This window comes from Schistocerca gregaria, chromosome 10 (genome assembly GCF_023897955.1).
Source record: "Schistocerca gregaria isolate iqSchGreg1 chromosome 10, iqSchGreg1.2, whole genome shotgun sequence".
Taxonomy (NCBI): domain Eukaryota; kingdom Metazoa; phylum Arthropoda; class Insecta; order Orthoptera; family Acrididae; genus Schistocerca; species Schistocerca gregaria.
The window spans coordinates 214961518-214980509 of NC_064929.1; the positions used below are offsets into that span (position 1 = coordinate 214961518).

The 18992-nt window shown below is 44.3% G+C and overlaps 1 protein-coding gene across 3 annotated transcripts in view; it reads left to right on the forward strand.

The window, feature by feature from the left end:
* The window catches only part of LOC126293693 (synaptic vesicle glycoprotein 2A-like), a 124953-nt gene extending 106368 nt beyond the window's left edge, over positions 1-18585 (forward strand). For all 3 annotated transcript variants that reach the window (XR_007552343.1, XM_049986995.1, XM_049986996.1), the window contains 2 exons: positions 7952-8079; positions 18387-18585. Coding sequence is in view for 2 of the 3 variants with exons in the window: in XM_049986995.1 (XP_049842952.1) it covers positions 7952-8079; positions 18387-18448 (190 nt within the window). In the remaining variant the exon portion in view is untranslated. The remainder of the gene's footprint in view (positions 1-7951; positions 8080-18386) is intronic.
* Positions 18586-18992: the final 407 nt, after the last annotated feature.

Sequence of the window (18992 nt, forward strand, 5' to 3'; positions counted from 1 at the left end):
ATTATAGAGAAGAATATAGAGGGGCCTTTAAACTGTCATTTATTCTACAGGCAAAATCTGTAACTATTTCAGAGACAAATTGCATTACACTAACGTAAATTTGAAAACCCCACTTGAATTTGTTTATGTTTCATTATTATACAGCAGTTTACTCAAATGTTATTCTCAAATAAAACTTCGGAAATTAGTTTATTGTAATGGTCAAGGCAAAATCAAATTTCCTGTAAGTCACATTATGTACCTTTTTCATTACCTGTGAAGCAGGTGGTTTAACTAGCAACATTTATACACTTTAACACCGAAACTTTGGCACACTAAAAGTTAGAAACAATTCAATGGTCATTCAGGAACAGGATACTTGGTCTTTGCACGTTTAGGATAGGACCCTAAAACGGCTTTATGATCAGGACAATTTCAAAGTTCACACACGTTTTTATCACTTGAATTATTATTGAAAACGCACACACGCAAATATGCTGGTCGATACTAAGATACATAACTGATTTCCTGAAGTTGGCGGAGCAGTTGCGCAATAGTGGTAGCAAGCACGTAGCGGCTATCTGGTCTCACCTCTTGCAGTTCAAGGCTCTTTTCAGATTTCTTCTTGGCGACGTATTAATCATTTCAGAGCCATTTCATAATACAAGAGTACCATATTACAGCCGTAACCACATCCGAGGCAAATTCAACATACATCGACTCCCGAATCCCTCACTTGGTACCTATGGTGTTGACTGTACAACTGCTGGCCACTGACTGCGTAATGTGCTCTTTAACTCTATTGCCGCCCATATTGACCGCCAAAACCACCTTTTCCCTCGGGCCAAGCCTCCTTCCGCAGCGGAGGGGTCCCCTACACATTTTCCACCATATAATACACTACTGGCCATTAAAATTGCTACACCGCGGACATGACGTAATGCAGACGCGAAATTTAGCCAACAGGAAGAAGATGCTGTGATATGCAAATGATTAGCTTTTCAGAGCATTCACACAAGGTTGGCGCCGGTGGCGCCACCTACAACGTGCTGACATGAGGAAAGTTTCCAACCAATTTCTCATACACAAACAGCAGTTGACCGGCGTTGCCTGGTGAAACGTTGTTGCGATGCCTCGTGTAAGGAGGAGAAATGCGTACCATCACGTTTCCGACTTTAAAGGTCGGATTGTAGCCTATCGCGATTGTGGTTTATCGTATCGCGACATTGGTCCTCGCGTTGGTCGAGATCCAGTGACTGTTAGCAGAATATGGAATCGGTGGCTTCAGGAGCGTAATACGGAACGCCGTGCTGGATCCCAACGGCCTCGTATCACTAGCAGTCGAGATCACAGGTATCTTATCCGCATGGCTGTAACGAATCGTGCAGCCACGACTCGATTCCTGAGTCAGCAGATGGGGAATTATACAAGACAACAACCGTCTGCACGAACAGTTCGACGACGTTTGCAGCAGCCTGGACTATCAGCTCGGAGACCATGGCTGCTGTTACCCTTGACGCTGTATGACAGACAGGAGCGCCTGCGATGGTGTACTCAACGACGAACCTGGGTGCACGAATGGCAAAACGTCATTTTTTGGGATGAATCCAGGTTCTGTTTACAGCATCGTGATGGTCGCATCCGTGTTTGTCGACATCGCAGTGAACGCACATTGGAAGCGTGTATTCGTCATCGCCATACTGGCGTATCACCCGGTGTGATGGTATGGGGCGCCATTTGTTACACGTCTCGGTCACCTCTTGCTCTCATTGACGGCACTTTGGACAGTGGACGTTACATTTCAGATGTGTTACGAGCCATGACTCTACTCTTCATTCGATCATTGCGAAACACTACATTTCAGCACGATAATGCGCGACCGCATGTTGCAGGTCCTGTAGGGGCCTTTCTGGATACAGAATATGTTCGACTGCTGCCCTGGCTAGCACATTCTCCAGATCTCCCACCAATTGAAAACGTCTGGTCAATGGTAGCCGAACATCTGGCTTGTCACAACACACGCCACTACTCTTGATGAACTATGGTATCGTGTTGAAGATGCATGGGCAGCTGTACCTGTACACGCCATTCAAGCTCTGTTTGACTCAATGCCCAGGCGTATCAAGGCCGTTATTACGGCCAGAGGTGGTTGTTGTGGGTACTGATTTCTTAGGAACTATGCACCCAAATTGCATAAAAACGTAAACACATGTCAGTTCTAGTATAATATATTTGTCCAATGAATACCCGTTTATGATCTGCATTTCTTCTTGGTGTAGCAATTTTAATGGCCAGTAGTGTACAACTTCCCTACGTATGAACCAGTATTCAAAGTACAATTTCTCTTTTACGAGCATACGTGTTGTATAAAGTTTAATTATTTTTAAACATAATTTTTTTGATACTATCCCTCACAGTCTTCCACTTCCCCCTGACAGTTCAAAGATCTTAACTAGTACAGAACAATCACTTCAAAGTTACATACACAGAATTGCATAGCATGACCTACTTACTATCGATAATGGTGTTGCAAGTCCCCTGCTGATATGCACGATCCATCGATTCATGAGATTGTCTCCATACCCGTAGACGTCTACCCTCTCGATACAATTTGAAACGGGACTCGTCCGACTAGGCAACATGTTTCTAGTCATCAACAGTCAAATGTACACGTTGATGGGTCCAGGCGAGGCGTAAAGCTTTGTGTCGTGCGGTCATCGAGAGTGGACAACTGGGTCTTCGGCTCAGAAAGCCCATATGGATGATGTTCCGTTGAATGGTTCGCACGCTGACACTTGTTGATGGCCCAGCACTAGAATCTCCAGCAGTTTGCGGAAGGGTTGCACTTATGTCGCGTTGAACGATTCTCTTTAGTCATCATCGGTCCCGTTCTTGCAGGATCTTTTTCCGGCCGCAGCTGTGTCTGAGATTTGATGTTTTACCTGATCCCTGATATTCACGATACACTCGTGAAATGGTAGTAATGGGAAATCTCCACTTCATCGCCACCTCGGAGATGCGGTGTCCCATCGCCTCTGCGCCGCCTATAGCACCACGTTCAAACTCACTTAAATCTTGATAACCTGCCATTGTTGCTCCAGTAACGGATCTAACAAGTGCGCCAGACACTTGTTGTTTTATGTAGGCGTTGTCGACCGCAGCGCCATGTTCTGCCTGCTCCAATATCTCTGTATTTAAATACCCATGCCTATGATAGTTTCTTTGCGCTTCAGTGTATTTTCTCGATATATTCCAACCTCTGTCTTACCCTACACCATTAGTTTTTATACTGGGGGTAATTACCGTCTGAGGGGCAAAATGAAATTTTCTGAGAGATAAAGACAAAACCATTGATTTTTTTTTTTATAAGAGAACACGTTGTCCGTTGTAGGCTTATTGTGCTTTATTAAACTCATGCTAATGAGTATATCACTGATGATAAAAGTGAGAGATATACGTAACGAAGACTAAACATGTCAAGAACATGTCTTCTCCAAACTGTAAATAGTTATGGCAGTAGTCCAGAAATAGCGCCATTACTAGCTTATAGACAGATTGAAACGTCCCTTTAAAAAAAATAATGAATTATTGTGCTTATAAACCTCTTACATTATTTGATTTTCAAACAGCTGAGCAAAACTGAACGTACTCAGACATTTCTCTCTTTACTTATTCTGATCAACACTAAACTGACACACAATATTTTTATCGCAACGCAATCTTACTTTCAAAAATCCCTACAAAAGAATGGCCCTGACTAACTTTAACCTATACCTTTCACAAATCACTTACCTCACAAAAATCTTCGTTACTCGAACTACTGCAATACAGCGAGCGCCACTACTGCCAGCTAAATAAAAGATTCAAACTACTGAAGGCACTAACTACTGATAGGCATAGTTAGCAAATGAAAGATTTTGATAGAGGACAAACAATGTATTTACCTTAATAGTGTTCAAAAGTGATAATATATATATATATATATCAGTCCATGATATACAATATTACAAATTTACTCTTTCTGATGGACACACGTCCAGATCGTCCGCTCTCAAAATTCCGCCATCTCTCTCCCCACATCCACCACTGCTGCCCGCTCACCTCCAACTGCGCAACGCTACGCGCTGTTCACATCCAACTGCCCAATACTACAATAGCCAACAACAATGCAAACCAGCCACAGACTGCATACAGCACAGCCAGTGATTTTCATACAGAGCGCTACGTGGAGTTACCAATATAAAAACCTAAACAGCCTACTTACAAGATAAATGAATTAATTGACAGCACGTCAGAGCAGTAACTACATAAAGGCTAATACAGTACTGTACATAGTGTTGTTATTATTATTATTGATGTGATTACCAACTAACTAAACCATAGAATGAAAGATTTTTCTTGGAACACTTTTATTTTTAAAATTATGAAGGATGAGCCATATTTAGTTTGTGTTTCTTTGTGTGTGTGTGTGTGTGTGTGTGTGTGTGTGTGTGTGTGTGTGTCAGTGCGTCGGCGAAGGGGTGGGAGCGGGGTTGTTACAATGAATGACGAAGGAATTCGTAGAGCATCGAAAGATCGCATATGCTGCCCACAACTCCATCTCAGAAAAGAAAGTCACCTGTTCACAGTGAGGGCAGACACCTGCTACAGAACGTACATCCCCTGCATTACTCCTCGCCACTGAGGGTCTTGTTTGACCTGCTACCTGCAACCTCATTTAAAATCGAACAAGTTCAGATGTGTGCACTACACTTTGTAAATCTCTTGATTCCTGCACCCCTTACTTCTGAAATGGCAGAAACTGGACGCCTTCAGGCTGTTATTGCTTCGTTCCTAACCACTCTAAAAATAAGATTAATACTCTGTACAGAAGTAGCCTTTATGTAGTCACTCCTGTGTCACACTCTCAATTAAATCACTTATCTGTCTCGAAGCAAGTTATGAAGCAATTTCTGGACTACTACGGTTACTATATACAACTTGGTGAAAACATTTTCTTGAGGTATTTAGCATTTGTTACGTATATGTCTTAGTTTTATCATCAACCACGAACGGGACGAAGCACAACATGTCTGTGTAGTATGTGGACTATATGAGGAACCTGGAACCTCCGTCGCGTTAATGCTACTAATGGAGAAAAAGTAATTACTGATAACATGTATAATCAATATTAGAGTCTTACAAAATTGTGATAATAGTAATGATCTTTTGAAAATAATTCAGTGTCACGACGTAAACACAACCGATCGTTTAGTTTTTGCCGCTCAGAAAATTCCAGTTTAGACCTTGGGAGTAATTACCGCCAGGTTGGGACGCACTGGTGTAGAACACGTTCTGACGCGACCGCGACGTATCGTTGAGCGATATTTGATTATTTTTCAGCTCATTCCGTGACTACTTTTCAGGAAGAAACAATGCTTGCTAACTCTGGTAGAAGGCTTCAAACTACCTTGTTAAGAAACGCGCAGGCAGGACCAGATTTTTAAAATCCCGTGGTCCGGCTCCACCGCACTTCAGTCGCAGAGGCGGTAGGTCCCCAGGCCACTCTGCGGTTCACACATCTGTTCCGCGTTGACACGCCTTTTGTAGGCCAAGAATGGGATATCAGTGCGTAGTTCCTCCGAATTCACACACTGAAACGTATCAGATGATGTTCAGATGTGTGTGAAATCTTATGGGACTTAACTGCTAAGATGATCAGTCCCTAAGCTTACACACTACTTAGCCTAAATTATACTAAGGACAAACACAAACACCCATGCCCGAGGGAGGACTCGAACCTCCGCCGGAACCAGCCGCACAGTCCATGACTGCAGCCCGTTAGACCCTTCGGCTATTCCCACGCGGCTGAAACGTATAGCAAAACAGAACAGGTCACATTTCGTGTAACTTTGCAAGAAAAGTCAAACACTCTGTAATGTAAACTATTTTCGTGTTAAAATCGAGATGAGTTTAAAGGACAAACAATATACTGTAGTGCACAGTCATTGTAACGAAGCAGGTAGACTAAACTCTGTGACACATTCCAATTTTCCATTCAACAAAATGTTGTGTTATCAGAATTTCCTCGGATATGATTTACTTCTGCTGTTCTTGTCGCAGGGAGAAGAGGTACGTTCACGAACTCTGTGTTTTGTAATCTTTAACTACTAATAATTCATTTTTTTGTTGTAAAAACGTGTCTGCAAATCATTTGTAGAATGGCCACATCAAATTGCAAATGGTCCTCACGGGTGTGCCGCAGGATGACGGCGTGCGACTTGTAAGTTTCGCGGCAGCGTCTGTCTGACATTTTCAGGCGGTTGAACCTTACGGGTGGCTAGGTACGACTGACGGCATCCGCACGTAATAGTACTCGCGCGGGAAGAATGCGCAGACGCGGAAATCACGCAATTATTTGCAAATGGATGGCGCCATACTAAAATTAATTTGTATGTTTCTCTATGTTTCAGAGGAATAGGTATCAGGATTGTGCGTCATTGTTTGAGAGCAGGACGAACGAATTGTAAAAGCTCTGTGTTGACTACATATTGTTTATCTACAAAGCCGAACCTGCAGTTCCTTTCTTGGAGACGGACGTAGTACTTGGAAACACATTCAGTACGTGGAAATTAACGCAGTATTACCACGGTTATAAGAGTTTCCCAACTTCGAAAATGTGGAATATCCGCCATCGTCTGGTGCATTCTGCAAAGGCACTGTGTCGGCAAGGAGAAAAAAAAGCAGTGATGTATGTATGTTAATCTCATTACTGCATCATGCCATCTCACTTCCGCCGTACTTTTTCCAAGGTAAACCATTCTTCAACGCGTTGCATACGCTTTGGATCATACCGATATATTTTTTTCCCAAATTTTATTCTGCCGGTTAGGGAAAGTTATGTTACAGTAGATGGTCGTGCCGCTTTTGAGAAAGCGCTGGGTTTCGCATTAGCTTCCTGAATATGAAAGTTCCTGGCAGATTAAAACTGTGTGCCCGACCGAGACTCGATCTCGGGACTTTTGCCGTTCGCGAGCAAGTGCTCTACCATCTGAGCTACAGAAGCACGACTCACGCCCGGTCCTCACAGCTTTACTTCTGCCAGTATCCCGTCTCCTACCTTCCAAACTTTACAGAAGCTCTGCTGCGAACCTTGCAGAACTAGCACTCCTGAAAGAAAGGATACTGCGGAGACATGGGTTAGCCACAGCCTGGGAGATGTTTCCAGAATGAGATTCTCACTCCGCAGCGGAGTGTGCGCTGATATGAAACTTCCTGGCAGATGAAAACTGTGTGCCGGGCCGAGACTCGAACTCGGTAGAGCACTTGCCCGCGCAAGGCAAAGGTCCGGAGTTCGTGTCTCGGTCGGGCACACAGTTTTAATCTGCCAGGAAGTTTCATATCGGCGCACACTCCGCTGCGGAGTGAGAATCTCATTCTGGAACCTTCCTCAATAGCTCGCGCCGCGCGGGGTATCCGGTCTGAGGGCGTCTTGTTAGAGTCCGCGCCGCTGCCCCCATCGGATGTTCGAGTCCTCCCTGGGGGCGTGAATCGTGCTTGGGTGGCTCAGATGGTAGAGCACTTGCCCGGGGAAGGTAAAGGTCCCGAGTTCGAGTCTCGGTCCGGCACCGTAATTTTCCTATCAGCGCACACTCCACTGCAGAGTGAAAATCTTATTCTGGAGACGGACGGATGTTGCACAGAGTGAAAAATGGCTCTGAGCACTATGGGACTTAACATCTTAGGTCATCAGTCCCCTAGCACTTAGAACTACTTAAACCTAACTAACCTAAGGACATCGCACAACACCCAGCCATCACGAGGCAGAGAAAATCCCTGACCCCGCCGGGAATCGAACCCGGAAACCCGGGCTTGGGAAGCGAGAACGCTGCCGCACGACCACGTGATGCGGGCTGCACAGAGTGAGAGAGCGCTACTAGTCGCGAGACTGGTGGCTGCTGATGTTGCTGTGATGTTGCTGATGTCGTTCCAGGGCGATGGCGGTGTGCCTGTCCCTGTGCTGCGGGCGGCTGGGCACGTTCGTGACGTCACTGATGCTGGGCGCCCTCATCGACTCCAGCTGCGTGCTCGCCATCGCCATCCTCGGAGGCTTCGTCTTCGGTGAGTCAGCGCCGGAGCGGCTGCGGTAGCGCGGGCGTACGCAACTGACGGCTCAGTCAACTTCTGGCCTCGTCGTCAAATATATATATATATATATATATATATATATATATATATATATATATATATATATATATATATATATATGGCTCTGAGCACTATGGGACTCAACTGCTGTGGTCATAAGTCCCCTAGAACTTAGACTCAGCGGAGCAGCGCCTCTGAGGAAGTCCAGCGCAGTCCTGCACGAAACGTAAGGAGCAGAAAAAGTTCTTGGAACACGACCTCACATCCCGGAAAGTATGTCAACAACCATGTCACCCGGTCGTGAAAGCCTTCATTCTACAAACCTAACTAACCTAAGGACATCACACACATCCATGCCCGAGGCAGGATTCGAACCTGCGACCGTAGCAGTCGCACGGTTCCGGACTGAGCGCCTAGAACCGCGAGACCACCGCGGCCGGCCGCTTCGTCCTCGACGACGAGTTTTGTCCAAGTCATGTCGGTTGGTTGGTTGGGTGGTTTGGAGTTTAAAGGGACTACACTGCATGGCTATCAGTTCTTTTTCCTTAGTAAATTAAAACTATACCCCAAAGGAATGCTATCGCTTGAAATCTGAGAAGAAACAACATGTGTAAAACTATTGTGTAAGTAGAAACAGAAAGTATCAAGCCAAAATTAAAAACATTAATGATCAGAAAAAAAGCTGCAAAAGGTGTTAAAACAATATAGCAGGTGGCTTGGCTGGCTGGTCGCAAGAATAAAACAGGATGAACCATCCACTCTGCACCACTGAGTCATCTCGTATTCTCCTAAAGTCACCCAACGATGACTCCTTCCCACACGCCGCAGCATCGTCAGCAAATATCTGCAGACTGCTGCTTACTCTCTACACCAGGTCATTTATGTATATAGAGAACACTAGCGCTCCTATCACACTTCCCTGGGCCACTCCTGACGATTGCCTTGCCTCTGATGAACACTCGCCGTTGGGACAACATACTGGATACTATTACACAAGAAGTCTATGAGCCACTCACATACCTGTCCCGTGTTCTCGTACCTTTGTTAGCAGTCTGCAGTGGGAGACCGTCTCAAATGCTTCACGAAAATCTGGAAATACGGAATCCATCTGTGACCGTTCATGCATTGTTCTCAGGATCTCAGGTAAAGAAAGGGCAAGCTGAGGTTCACACAACCGATGCTCTCTAAAGCCGTGATCATATGTGGAGAGAACCTTTTTCCCCTCGAGTAAATTTATTATATTTCAACTGAGAATACGTTCAATGATTCTGCAGCAACCTTATGTTAAAGATATTGATCTGTAATTTTGTGGATCGGTTCCTTTACCCTTCGTATATAGAGGAGTCCCCTGCGCTTTTTTCCAGTCGCTTGGAACTTTGTGCTGGCCGAAAGATAATTGCAAGGCACCAATGTTGTCGAGCATTCTTTGTAAAACAGAATTTTGATTCCATCAGGAACTGGCGACCTATTTATTTTCAACTCTTTCAGTTGTTTCTCTACGCTACATATGCCTGTTAGTGTCTCCTTCATATAGGTGTCCGTGCGATGGTCTAATGACAGTAAGTTTGCACGATTCTCCTGCGTGAACGATTTCTTAAAGGCGAAATTTAAAACTACGGCTTTACTTTTGCTGTCTTCTATCGCCACATCTGACTGATCAACGAGTGACTTGATAGAAGTGTTTGACCCACTTAGCAATTCTACATGAGACCAGAACATTCTCGGATTCTCGGCCAGATCTACTGCTAAGGTATGATGGTGGTGGCATCAGTGTTTTTTCAGAAATACGTGAAATTTGGTGGAACTATGCAGAGCTCATCATCAGTGTGGTGATTCATCTGGATATGGCGTACCTGAAGAAAATTTTAGGCTCTCTTCCTCATTGAAATGAGGCCATTTCTAATGTAGACAAATTGTGCTACACTTCATGATGTGATAATTCTGATTTTTCAGGCGTTCATGCAATAACGCTCCTCTATGGGTTGTGTAGCTGACCGGCCCAGATACCCAGGTACATTAAAGTGTCCGCTGTCAGGACATGTGGAGGTGATGGTCAGGGAACGAATATGCACAGTGGGTTAACGATGAGGGTGTCTGTGTGTCAGCGAGCGTGGGTGCGGTTTTCAGGCAGTTTCCTACATCACACTAGTTGAATATTGTAAGAAAATAAAACGCCGACAGCCATCCTTATGATCTTATTTATTGTGTAGCTACCAGTTTCGACGCTGCAGTGCGCCATCTTCAGGCTATACTGAAGTGATATCTACACTGCAGCAGTGGCCAAAATAACTGGTTTACACAGATATCTGTGGCTGTTGTGATAGCTAGTGTCCGCAATACCTCGTCGAAAGGAAGGACATACAAAAACTAGCTGAATATTGAACTGGTACCGATGTGCCGCCTGAGCTACATGCTACCCAAAAATTTAGAAAATGTTCTCACGCTTAAGGGCAACGGCCTTGCCGCAGTGGATACACCGGTTCCCGTCAGATCACCAAAGTTACGCGGTGTCGGACGTGGCCAGCAATTGGATGGGGGACCATCCGAACCGCCATGTGCTGTTGCCATTTTTCGGGGTGCACTCAGCCTCGTGGTGCCGATTGAGGAGCTATTCGACGGAATAGTAGCGGCTCTGGTCACTGAAAACCAGCATAATGTCTGGGAGAGCAGTGTGCTGACCACATGCCCCTCCTATCTGCATCCTCAGCTGAGGATGACATGGCGGTCAGATGATCCCGATGCGCCACTTGTGGCCTGAATATGGAGACGATGGAGTGCTCTCACACTCAATGTGGAATCAAAAGGGTAGACAGATTCCAACATGGGGGAGGGGGGGGGGGGGGAAGGAATGGGGAAAGAGCGAAGGGTGTAGGAGGAATAAGGGAATAGAGGAAAGGGAGCAATGGGGTATGGAGAAAGGGTGATGAGGGAAGGGGGTAGAGAGGATGGGTGACTGGGGAAGTGGGTGGGGAGTGGGGGAAGGGGTAAGGGGAAAGGGGGCAGGGGGGATTGAGGAAGGAGGGGGAGTAAGAGGGAACTAGTGGCAGGGGCAGAAGAGGGGAAGCTGGAAAGGGATGACTAACACTGACAGTGCCACATCTGAAACAACACGCCAACCGCATAGAGAAACGGGAACAAGAAACAAAGAGGATCAAGAGGACAGTACTTTGTGTGGCTGTGATTTTAGCAGGGTCCAGTGATACTATTATATCTCGCCCATACTGCACCTGAAGATTGTTTTGCATGTACTGAGAAACACTTGGGCACTGCTATCCACTGTTACCTTAGAAACCTTAGTGTCTTTTTTTCTCTTGTAGATGGTGTGGTTGGTACATATTTACCACCTGGTCACAGAATCTGTACTCACTTACGCAGTGGAACACTGGAGTCATACATTCGGCATAATTTGTCTTTCTACTCACGCCAGCAGGAGCTGTCGCCTCTCGGTCGGGATTTTAAGAGCTTATGTGATCGCTCTAAGCTTGATACCAGTGCCTACCAATTTTAATTGTATATTGCAGCACTGAGGATGGTCACTAAGCGACTGAAAATCGATTTTACTGACAATAAAACAACAAATTACGGCCAATGCTGATTTTCCTTACAATTCTATCCACTATTTGGTCGTGGTGCACACAACACTCCATGGAGTCGCCAATCAATTTTGATTTTTATACACTAAGACAAAAAAGACACACCACGAATAAATTATTGTAATGCAACGGAAATTGGTAGATGTGACGTAATTATACAGACAGGCAAGTGATCACAGTTTCAGAAAAATTTGATGATTTATTCAGGAGAAAGAACTTCACAAATGGTCCAAATAGTAACGCGGTGGTCCACCTTCGAGCCTTGGCGTTGATTCACAGAACTGTTGGATATGCTCCAAACGGTTATCGTGAAAAATTCCGTCCAATTGGGGAATTACATCGTCAAAATCCCGAGCTGTTTGGAGGGACCCGTCCATAATGCTCCAAACGTTCTCAGTTGGAGAGAGATCCGGTGACATTGCAGACCAAGACAGGGTCTGGCAAGTACAGAGAGAAGCAGTAGAAACTCTCGCTGTGGACGGGCGGGCGTTATCTTGCTGAAATGTAAGCCCAGGATGACTTGCCATGAAGGGCAACAAAACGAGGCGTAGGATATCGTCGACGTACCGTTGTGATGTAAGGGTGCTGCAACCTAAGGGCTCTCGCTATGAAATGAAACGTCACCACAGGCCACCACCACTTCTGGTTGTTGGGTCGTATGGCGGGCGACAGCCAGGTCGGTGTCCCACAGCTGTCTTGGGCGTCTGCAGGTGCGGCTTCGCCGCTCATCGTGGCTGAATTCGAGGCGGCACTCACCGCTGAAAGCAATTCTACTTCGATCAATGAGTTGCCACGCCAAAGTCGTGCCTGGAGGCACCCCAGACAGTGTTGGAGAAACTCTCTGTCACCCGCCGTACGGTCCAATACCGAGGACTAATGGTCTTGGGTGGCATTTCTTTTCATCTACATCTACTTCTACGTGATTACTCTGCTATTCACAATAAAGTGCCTGGCAGAGGGTTCAATGAACACCTTCAAGCTGGCTGTCTACCGTTCCACTCTCTAACGACGCGTGGGAAAAACGAGCACTTAAATTTTTCTGTGGGAGCCCTGATTTCTCTTATTTTATCGTGATAATCGTTTCTCCCTATGTAGGTGTGTGCCAACAGAATGTTTCGCAATTGGAGGAGAAAACTGGTGATTGAAATTTCATGAGAAGATCCTGTCGCAACGAAAAACGCGTTTGTTTTAATGGTTGCCACTCCAACTCACGTATCATGTCTGTGGCACTATCTCCCCTATTTCACGAAAATATAAAACGAGTCTCCCTTTTTCAATATCATCCGTCAGTCCCACAGTCCATACTGCACAGCAATACTCCAGAATACAGCGGACAAACGTAGTGTAAACAGCCTCTTTGGTATACCTGTTGCACCTCCTAAGTGTTCTGCCAATAAATCGCAGTCTTTGGTTTGCTCTACCCATAACATTATCTATGTGATCGCTCCAGTTTAGGTTATTTATAATTGTAAACCCTAAGTATTTAGTTGAATTTTCAGCATTCAGATTTGTGTGACTTACCGCGTAATCGAAATTTAGCTGATTTCTTTTAGTACTCATGTGAATAACTTCACACTTTTCCTTATTCAGGGTCAGTTGTCACTTTTCACACCATACAGATATCTCCCCCCCCCCCCCCCCCCCCCCCCATGAACCATGGACCTTGCCGTTGGTGGGGAGGCTTGCGTGCCTCAACGATACAGATAGCCGTACCGTAGGTGCAACCACAACGGAGGGGTATCTGTTGAGAGGCCAGATAAACGTGTGGTTCCTGAAGAGGGGCAGCAGCCTTTTCAGTAGTTGCAGGGGCAACAGTCTGGATGATTGACTGATCTGGCCGTGTAGCACTAACCAAAACGGCCTTGCGGTTTTGGTACTGCGAACGGCTTAAAGCAAGGGGAAACTACAGCCGAAATTTTTCCCGAGGGCATGCAGCTTTACTGTATGATTAAATGATGATGGCGTCCTCTTGGGTAAAATATTCCGGAGGTAAAATAGTCCCCCATTCGGATCTCCAGGATGGGAATACTCAAGAGGACGTCGTTATCAGGAGAAAGAAAACTGCCGTTCTAGGGATCGGAGCGTGGAATGTCAGATCCCTTAATCGGGCAGGTAGGTTAGAAATTTTAAAAAGGGAAATGGATAGGATAATGTTATAGTGGGAATTAGAGAAGTTCGTTGGCAGGAGGAACAAGACTTTTGGTCAGGTGAATACAGGGTTATAAATACAAAATCAAATAGGGGTTATGCAGGAGTAGGTTTAATAATGAATAAAAAAATAGGAGTGTGGGTAAGCTACTACAAACAGCGTAGTGAACGCATTATTGTGGCCAAGATTGACACGAAGCCCCCGCCTACTACAGTAGTACAGGTTTATATGCCAACTAGCTCTGCAGGTGATGAAGAAACTGATGAAATGTATGATGAGATAAAAGAAATTAGTCAGGTGGTGAAGGAAGACGAAAATTTAATAGTCATGGGTGACTGGAATTCGACAATAGGAAAAGGAAGAGAGGGAAACGTAGTAGGTGAATATGGATTGGGGCAGAGAAATGAAAGAGGAAACCGCCTGGTAGAATTTTGCACAGAGCATAACTTAATCATAACTAACACATGGTTCAAGAATCATGAAAGAAGGTTGTATACATGGAAGAACCCTGGAGATACTAGAAGGTTTCAGATAGATTATATAATGGTAAGACAGAGATTTAGGAACCAGGTTTTAAATTGTAAGACATTTCCAGGGGCAGATGTGGACTCTGACCACAATCTATTGGTTATGAACTGTAGATTAAAACTGAAGAAACTGAAAAATGTGGGAATTTAAGGAGATGGGACCTGGATAAACTGAATAAACCAGAGGTTGTACAGAGTTTCAGGGAGAGCATAAGGGAACAATTGACAGGAATGGGGGAAAGAAATACAGTAGAAGAAGAATGGGTAGCTTTGAGGAATGAAATAGTGAAGGCAGCAGAGGATCAAGTAGGTAAAAAGACGAGGGCTAGTAGAAATCCTTGGGTAACAGAAGAGATACTGAATTTAATTGATGAAAGGAGAAAATACAAAAATGAAGTTAAGTGAAGCAGGCAAAAAGGAATACAAACGTCTCAAAAATGAGATCGACAGGAAGTGCAAAATTGCTAAGCAGGGATGGCTAGAGGACAAATGTAAGTGTGTAGAGGCTTATCTCATGAGGGGTAAGATATATACTGCTTACAGGAAAGTTAAAGAGACCTTTGGAGAAAAGAGAGCCACTTGCATGAATATCAAGAGCTCAGATGGAAACCCTGTTCTAAGCAAAGAAGGAAAAGCAGAAAGGTGCAAGGGGTACATAGAGGGTCTATACAGAGGCGATGTTCTTGAGGCCAATATTATGGAAATGGAAGAGGAGGTAGATGAAGATGAAATGGGAGATATGATACTACGTGAGGAGTTTGACAGAGCACTGAAAGACCTAAGTCGAAACAAGGCACCGGGAGTAGACAACATTCCAATAGAACTACTGACAGCCTTGGGAGAGCCAGTCCTGACAAAACTCTATCATCTGGTGAGCAAGATGTATGAGACAGGCGAAATACCCTCAGACTTCAAGAAGAATATAATAATTCCAATCCCAAAGAAAGCAGGTGTTGACAGATGTGAAAATTACCGAACTATCAGTTTAATAAGTCACAGCTGCAAAATACTAAAGCGAATTCTTTACAGACGAATGGAAAAACTGGTAGATGCCGACCTCGGCGAAGATCAGTTTGGATTCCCTAGAAATGTTGGAACATGTGAGGCAATACTGACCCTACGACGATTAAGAAAAGGCAAAACTACGTTTCTAGCATTTGTAGACTTAGAAAAAGCTTTTGACAATGTTGACTGGAATACCCTCTTTCAAATTCTGAAGGTGGTAGGGGTAAAATACAGGGAGCGAAAGGCTATTTACAATTTGTACAGAAAGCAAATGGCAGTTATAAGAGTCGAGGGACATGAAAGGGAAACAGTGGTTGGGAAGGGAGTGAGACAGGGTTGTAGCCTCTCCCCGATGCTATTCAATCTGTATATTGAGCAAGCAGTAAAGGAAACAAAAGAAAAGTTCGGAGTAGGTATTAAAATGCATGGAGAAGAAATAAACACTTTGAGGTTCGCCGATGACATTGTAATTCTGTCAGAGACAGCAAGGGACTTGGAAGAGAAGTTGAACGGAATGGACAGTGTCTTGAAAGGAGGATATAAGATAAACATCAACAAAATCAAAACGAGGATAATGGAATGTAGTCGAATTAAGTCGGGTGATGGTGAGGGAATTAGATAAGGAAATGAGACACTTAAAGTAGTAAAGGAGTTTTGCTATTTGAGGAGCAAAATAACTGATGATGGTCGAAGTAGAGAGGATATAAAATGTAGACTGGCAATGGCAAGGAAAGCGTTTCTGAAGAAGAGAAGTTTGTTAACATCGAGTATAGATTTAAGTGTCAGGAAGTCGTTTCAGAAAATATTTGTTTGGAGTATAGCCATGTATGGAAGTGAAACATGGACGGTAAATAGTTTAGACAAGAAGAGAATAGAAGCTTTCGAAATGTGGTGCTACAGAAGAATGCTGAAGATTAGATGGGTAGATCACATAACTAATAAGGGGGTATTGAATAGAATTGGGGAGAAGAGGAGTTTGTGGCACAACTTGAATAGTAGAAGGGATTGGTTGGTAGGACATGTTCTGAGGCATCAAGGGATCACCAATTTAGTACTGGAGGGCAGTGTGGAGGGTAAAAATCGTAGAGGGAGACCAAGAGATGAATACACTAAGCAGATTCAGAAGGATGTAGGCTGCAGTAGGTACTGGGAGATGAAGAAGATTGCACAGGATAGAGTAGCATGAAGAGCTGCATCAAACCAGCCAGCAGGTGGGTGAGATGTAAACCAATGCGTAACTGACTTTAGCAGTTCGTGAAGCTCTTTTCCTTGAATAAACAGTCCGCCTCCTTAACTGAGTGGGTGGTGCGATTGACTGCCTTGCAGCAGCCCCGCGTTCGATTCCCGACTGGGTCGGAGTTTTTCTGCACTCGGGGTCTTGGTGTCGTCATCTTGATAATTTCATCAACACGGAGGTCGTCCAACACGGTGACAACTGCAAAGGCTTCCAATTCGGCGCTCGAAATTCCTCTGGTGGGGACTCCTGGCCTTGAATGCCATACCGTAATTTCATTTTATTTTTCTTGAATACGTCATTCCGTCTCCTGCTACTGTAATCATTTGTGTGCCCATACATGGTGATCACATCCAACCTTTTCCGTCCTATTTGGATGACTTCTTCATTTTTCGTTAGTCATCTTTTTTGTATTACAATATATCTTGTCTGAGTTCTGATGAGTGGCTACTCCGGGAGACTGGTTGAATAATAAATAACGTGCATTCAGCTTAAACAATTTTTTAAAAGAGTCGTTTATCTGTCACTTTTCAAAGTCTAATGTGTGGATAAAAATTCGAAAGTCACATTTCATTTCACTCTCAACTGGTCACAGCCCAAGTGAAGCAACTGTCACCGCTTACAGTGACAGAGGTTCCGGATAGTGGCGTGGAATGCAAATCAGTGATGCTCCCCAATTTAATAAGTAGAGTTCCGACATTTTTGCTGGTGTTTGTTAGGGAACACCGTGCGGCCAGCAAGCTGAACTGATCGGTAATTTGGCGAAAGCGGGTATTATAGTTTGTATTGGTTTTTATTGCGGTTATTACAGAAAATAATGTGAGTAGCACAGTAAATTCTAGGAATTAAAAAAAGACACAGTACTGGTCATTTATAGTTTTCCTGACGACCTTGAGAAATCGGCAGGTGGTCCATGAAGCAGTTGAGAACATTTGTTATAGAGACATCTCATTTGCCGCATGGGCACAAAACATAAATACCATGTGAAGCAAAGATGTTACTGTTCTACAGGATTGATAACGGAACGAAATTTTGTGTTCGTCTTCCAGCCTGTATGCAAATAATTCTGAGGGGAGATTCTGTACATTAGTCAATGCATCCTTTTTGTTTATATCTACCCACAATTCTCAGCTGACACCACCTACCTTCCAGCCTACAACAGTTCATTGCAACCGTTTGCTATTGCAGTAATAATGTGCCATTGCTTGTTGTACATTTTTTGCTCTACATGGGGTATTTTTTATTATAGTTACATCCGTTTCACTTAGCCACCCACTTCCAGTCATTGACAACCATTAAATGAATATACTGTAGTTATCACATTTATTTTTAGTCAGAATTATATACATCTATTATTGTGAACACACTACCCAGCCTGGTGGTTCAGAAATATCGAAAATGAAATTTATTGAAATAACTTTCAACACCCCGCAGTAAATCAATTATTTCCCCAATGATCGACCTTAATTTAGCCATTTTCGGATATTATCAAGAATTCACGTGATGCCTCCCGATACTACCTGTGACGAGATAAACTAAACTACAGTGGTACTTGTTAATGTCTCCCTACTTCTTAGTTTCTGAATATCGCTGTCTGTACGTCCTATCTTTGACATATGGGCTAGTTTATGGAGTCATACGTATCAACATTAATTTTCAAAAACCTATTTTTTGTTACGGTTAAATATAAAGCACTGAAATCCAGCACACCTCTGTGTATGCACTGTCATGCGGCTGTTGATAAAATAGGAACCTCTCTTTTTTGTTTACAGTGTGTGGTGTCTTGTCTATGCTGCTGCCATCTGAAGCGAAGATGAAAGAACTCCGGCACTGACGACGCAGACGTCGATGACTCGTGTCGACATTAAACAGCTACGGAGTACTGAGTCTGAAACCCATTCTGTGATATTTCGTTGTGACACTTTTCAATGAAAGATATGTCTGTAATAAAGGAGCTGCATTTTTCTTTCCTACGTTTGTACATTGTTTTCAGGTAGAAATAAAACAATAATAATAAAACAAGTAATAACTATTTTGCTTGCAACGAATTGCACAGCCGTAACCACACTTACACCTTGTCCTCGTCTCAGTGCAGTGGGGAGCGGTGGACTGAAATATCCACTATACATGTTTTGCTCTGAAGACTACCGCTACGTAACGACAACTGACTGCACTGGTCATCCACCCACTGGTCTGTGCCGCCTTCGCAGGCAGCGTGGTGCTCTCGGAGCGGTCGGGCGACGAGGTCCGACCGGAACAGAAGAGAACCGAAGCATTTGAGATGTGGTGCTACAGACGAATGTTGAAAATTAGAGCCGCGAGGGATTAGCCGAGCGGTCTCAGGCGCTGAAGCCATGGACTGTGAGGCTGGTCCCGGA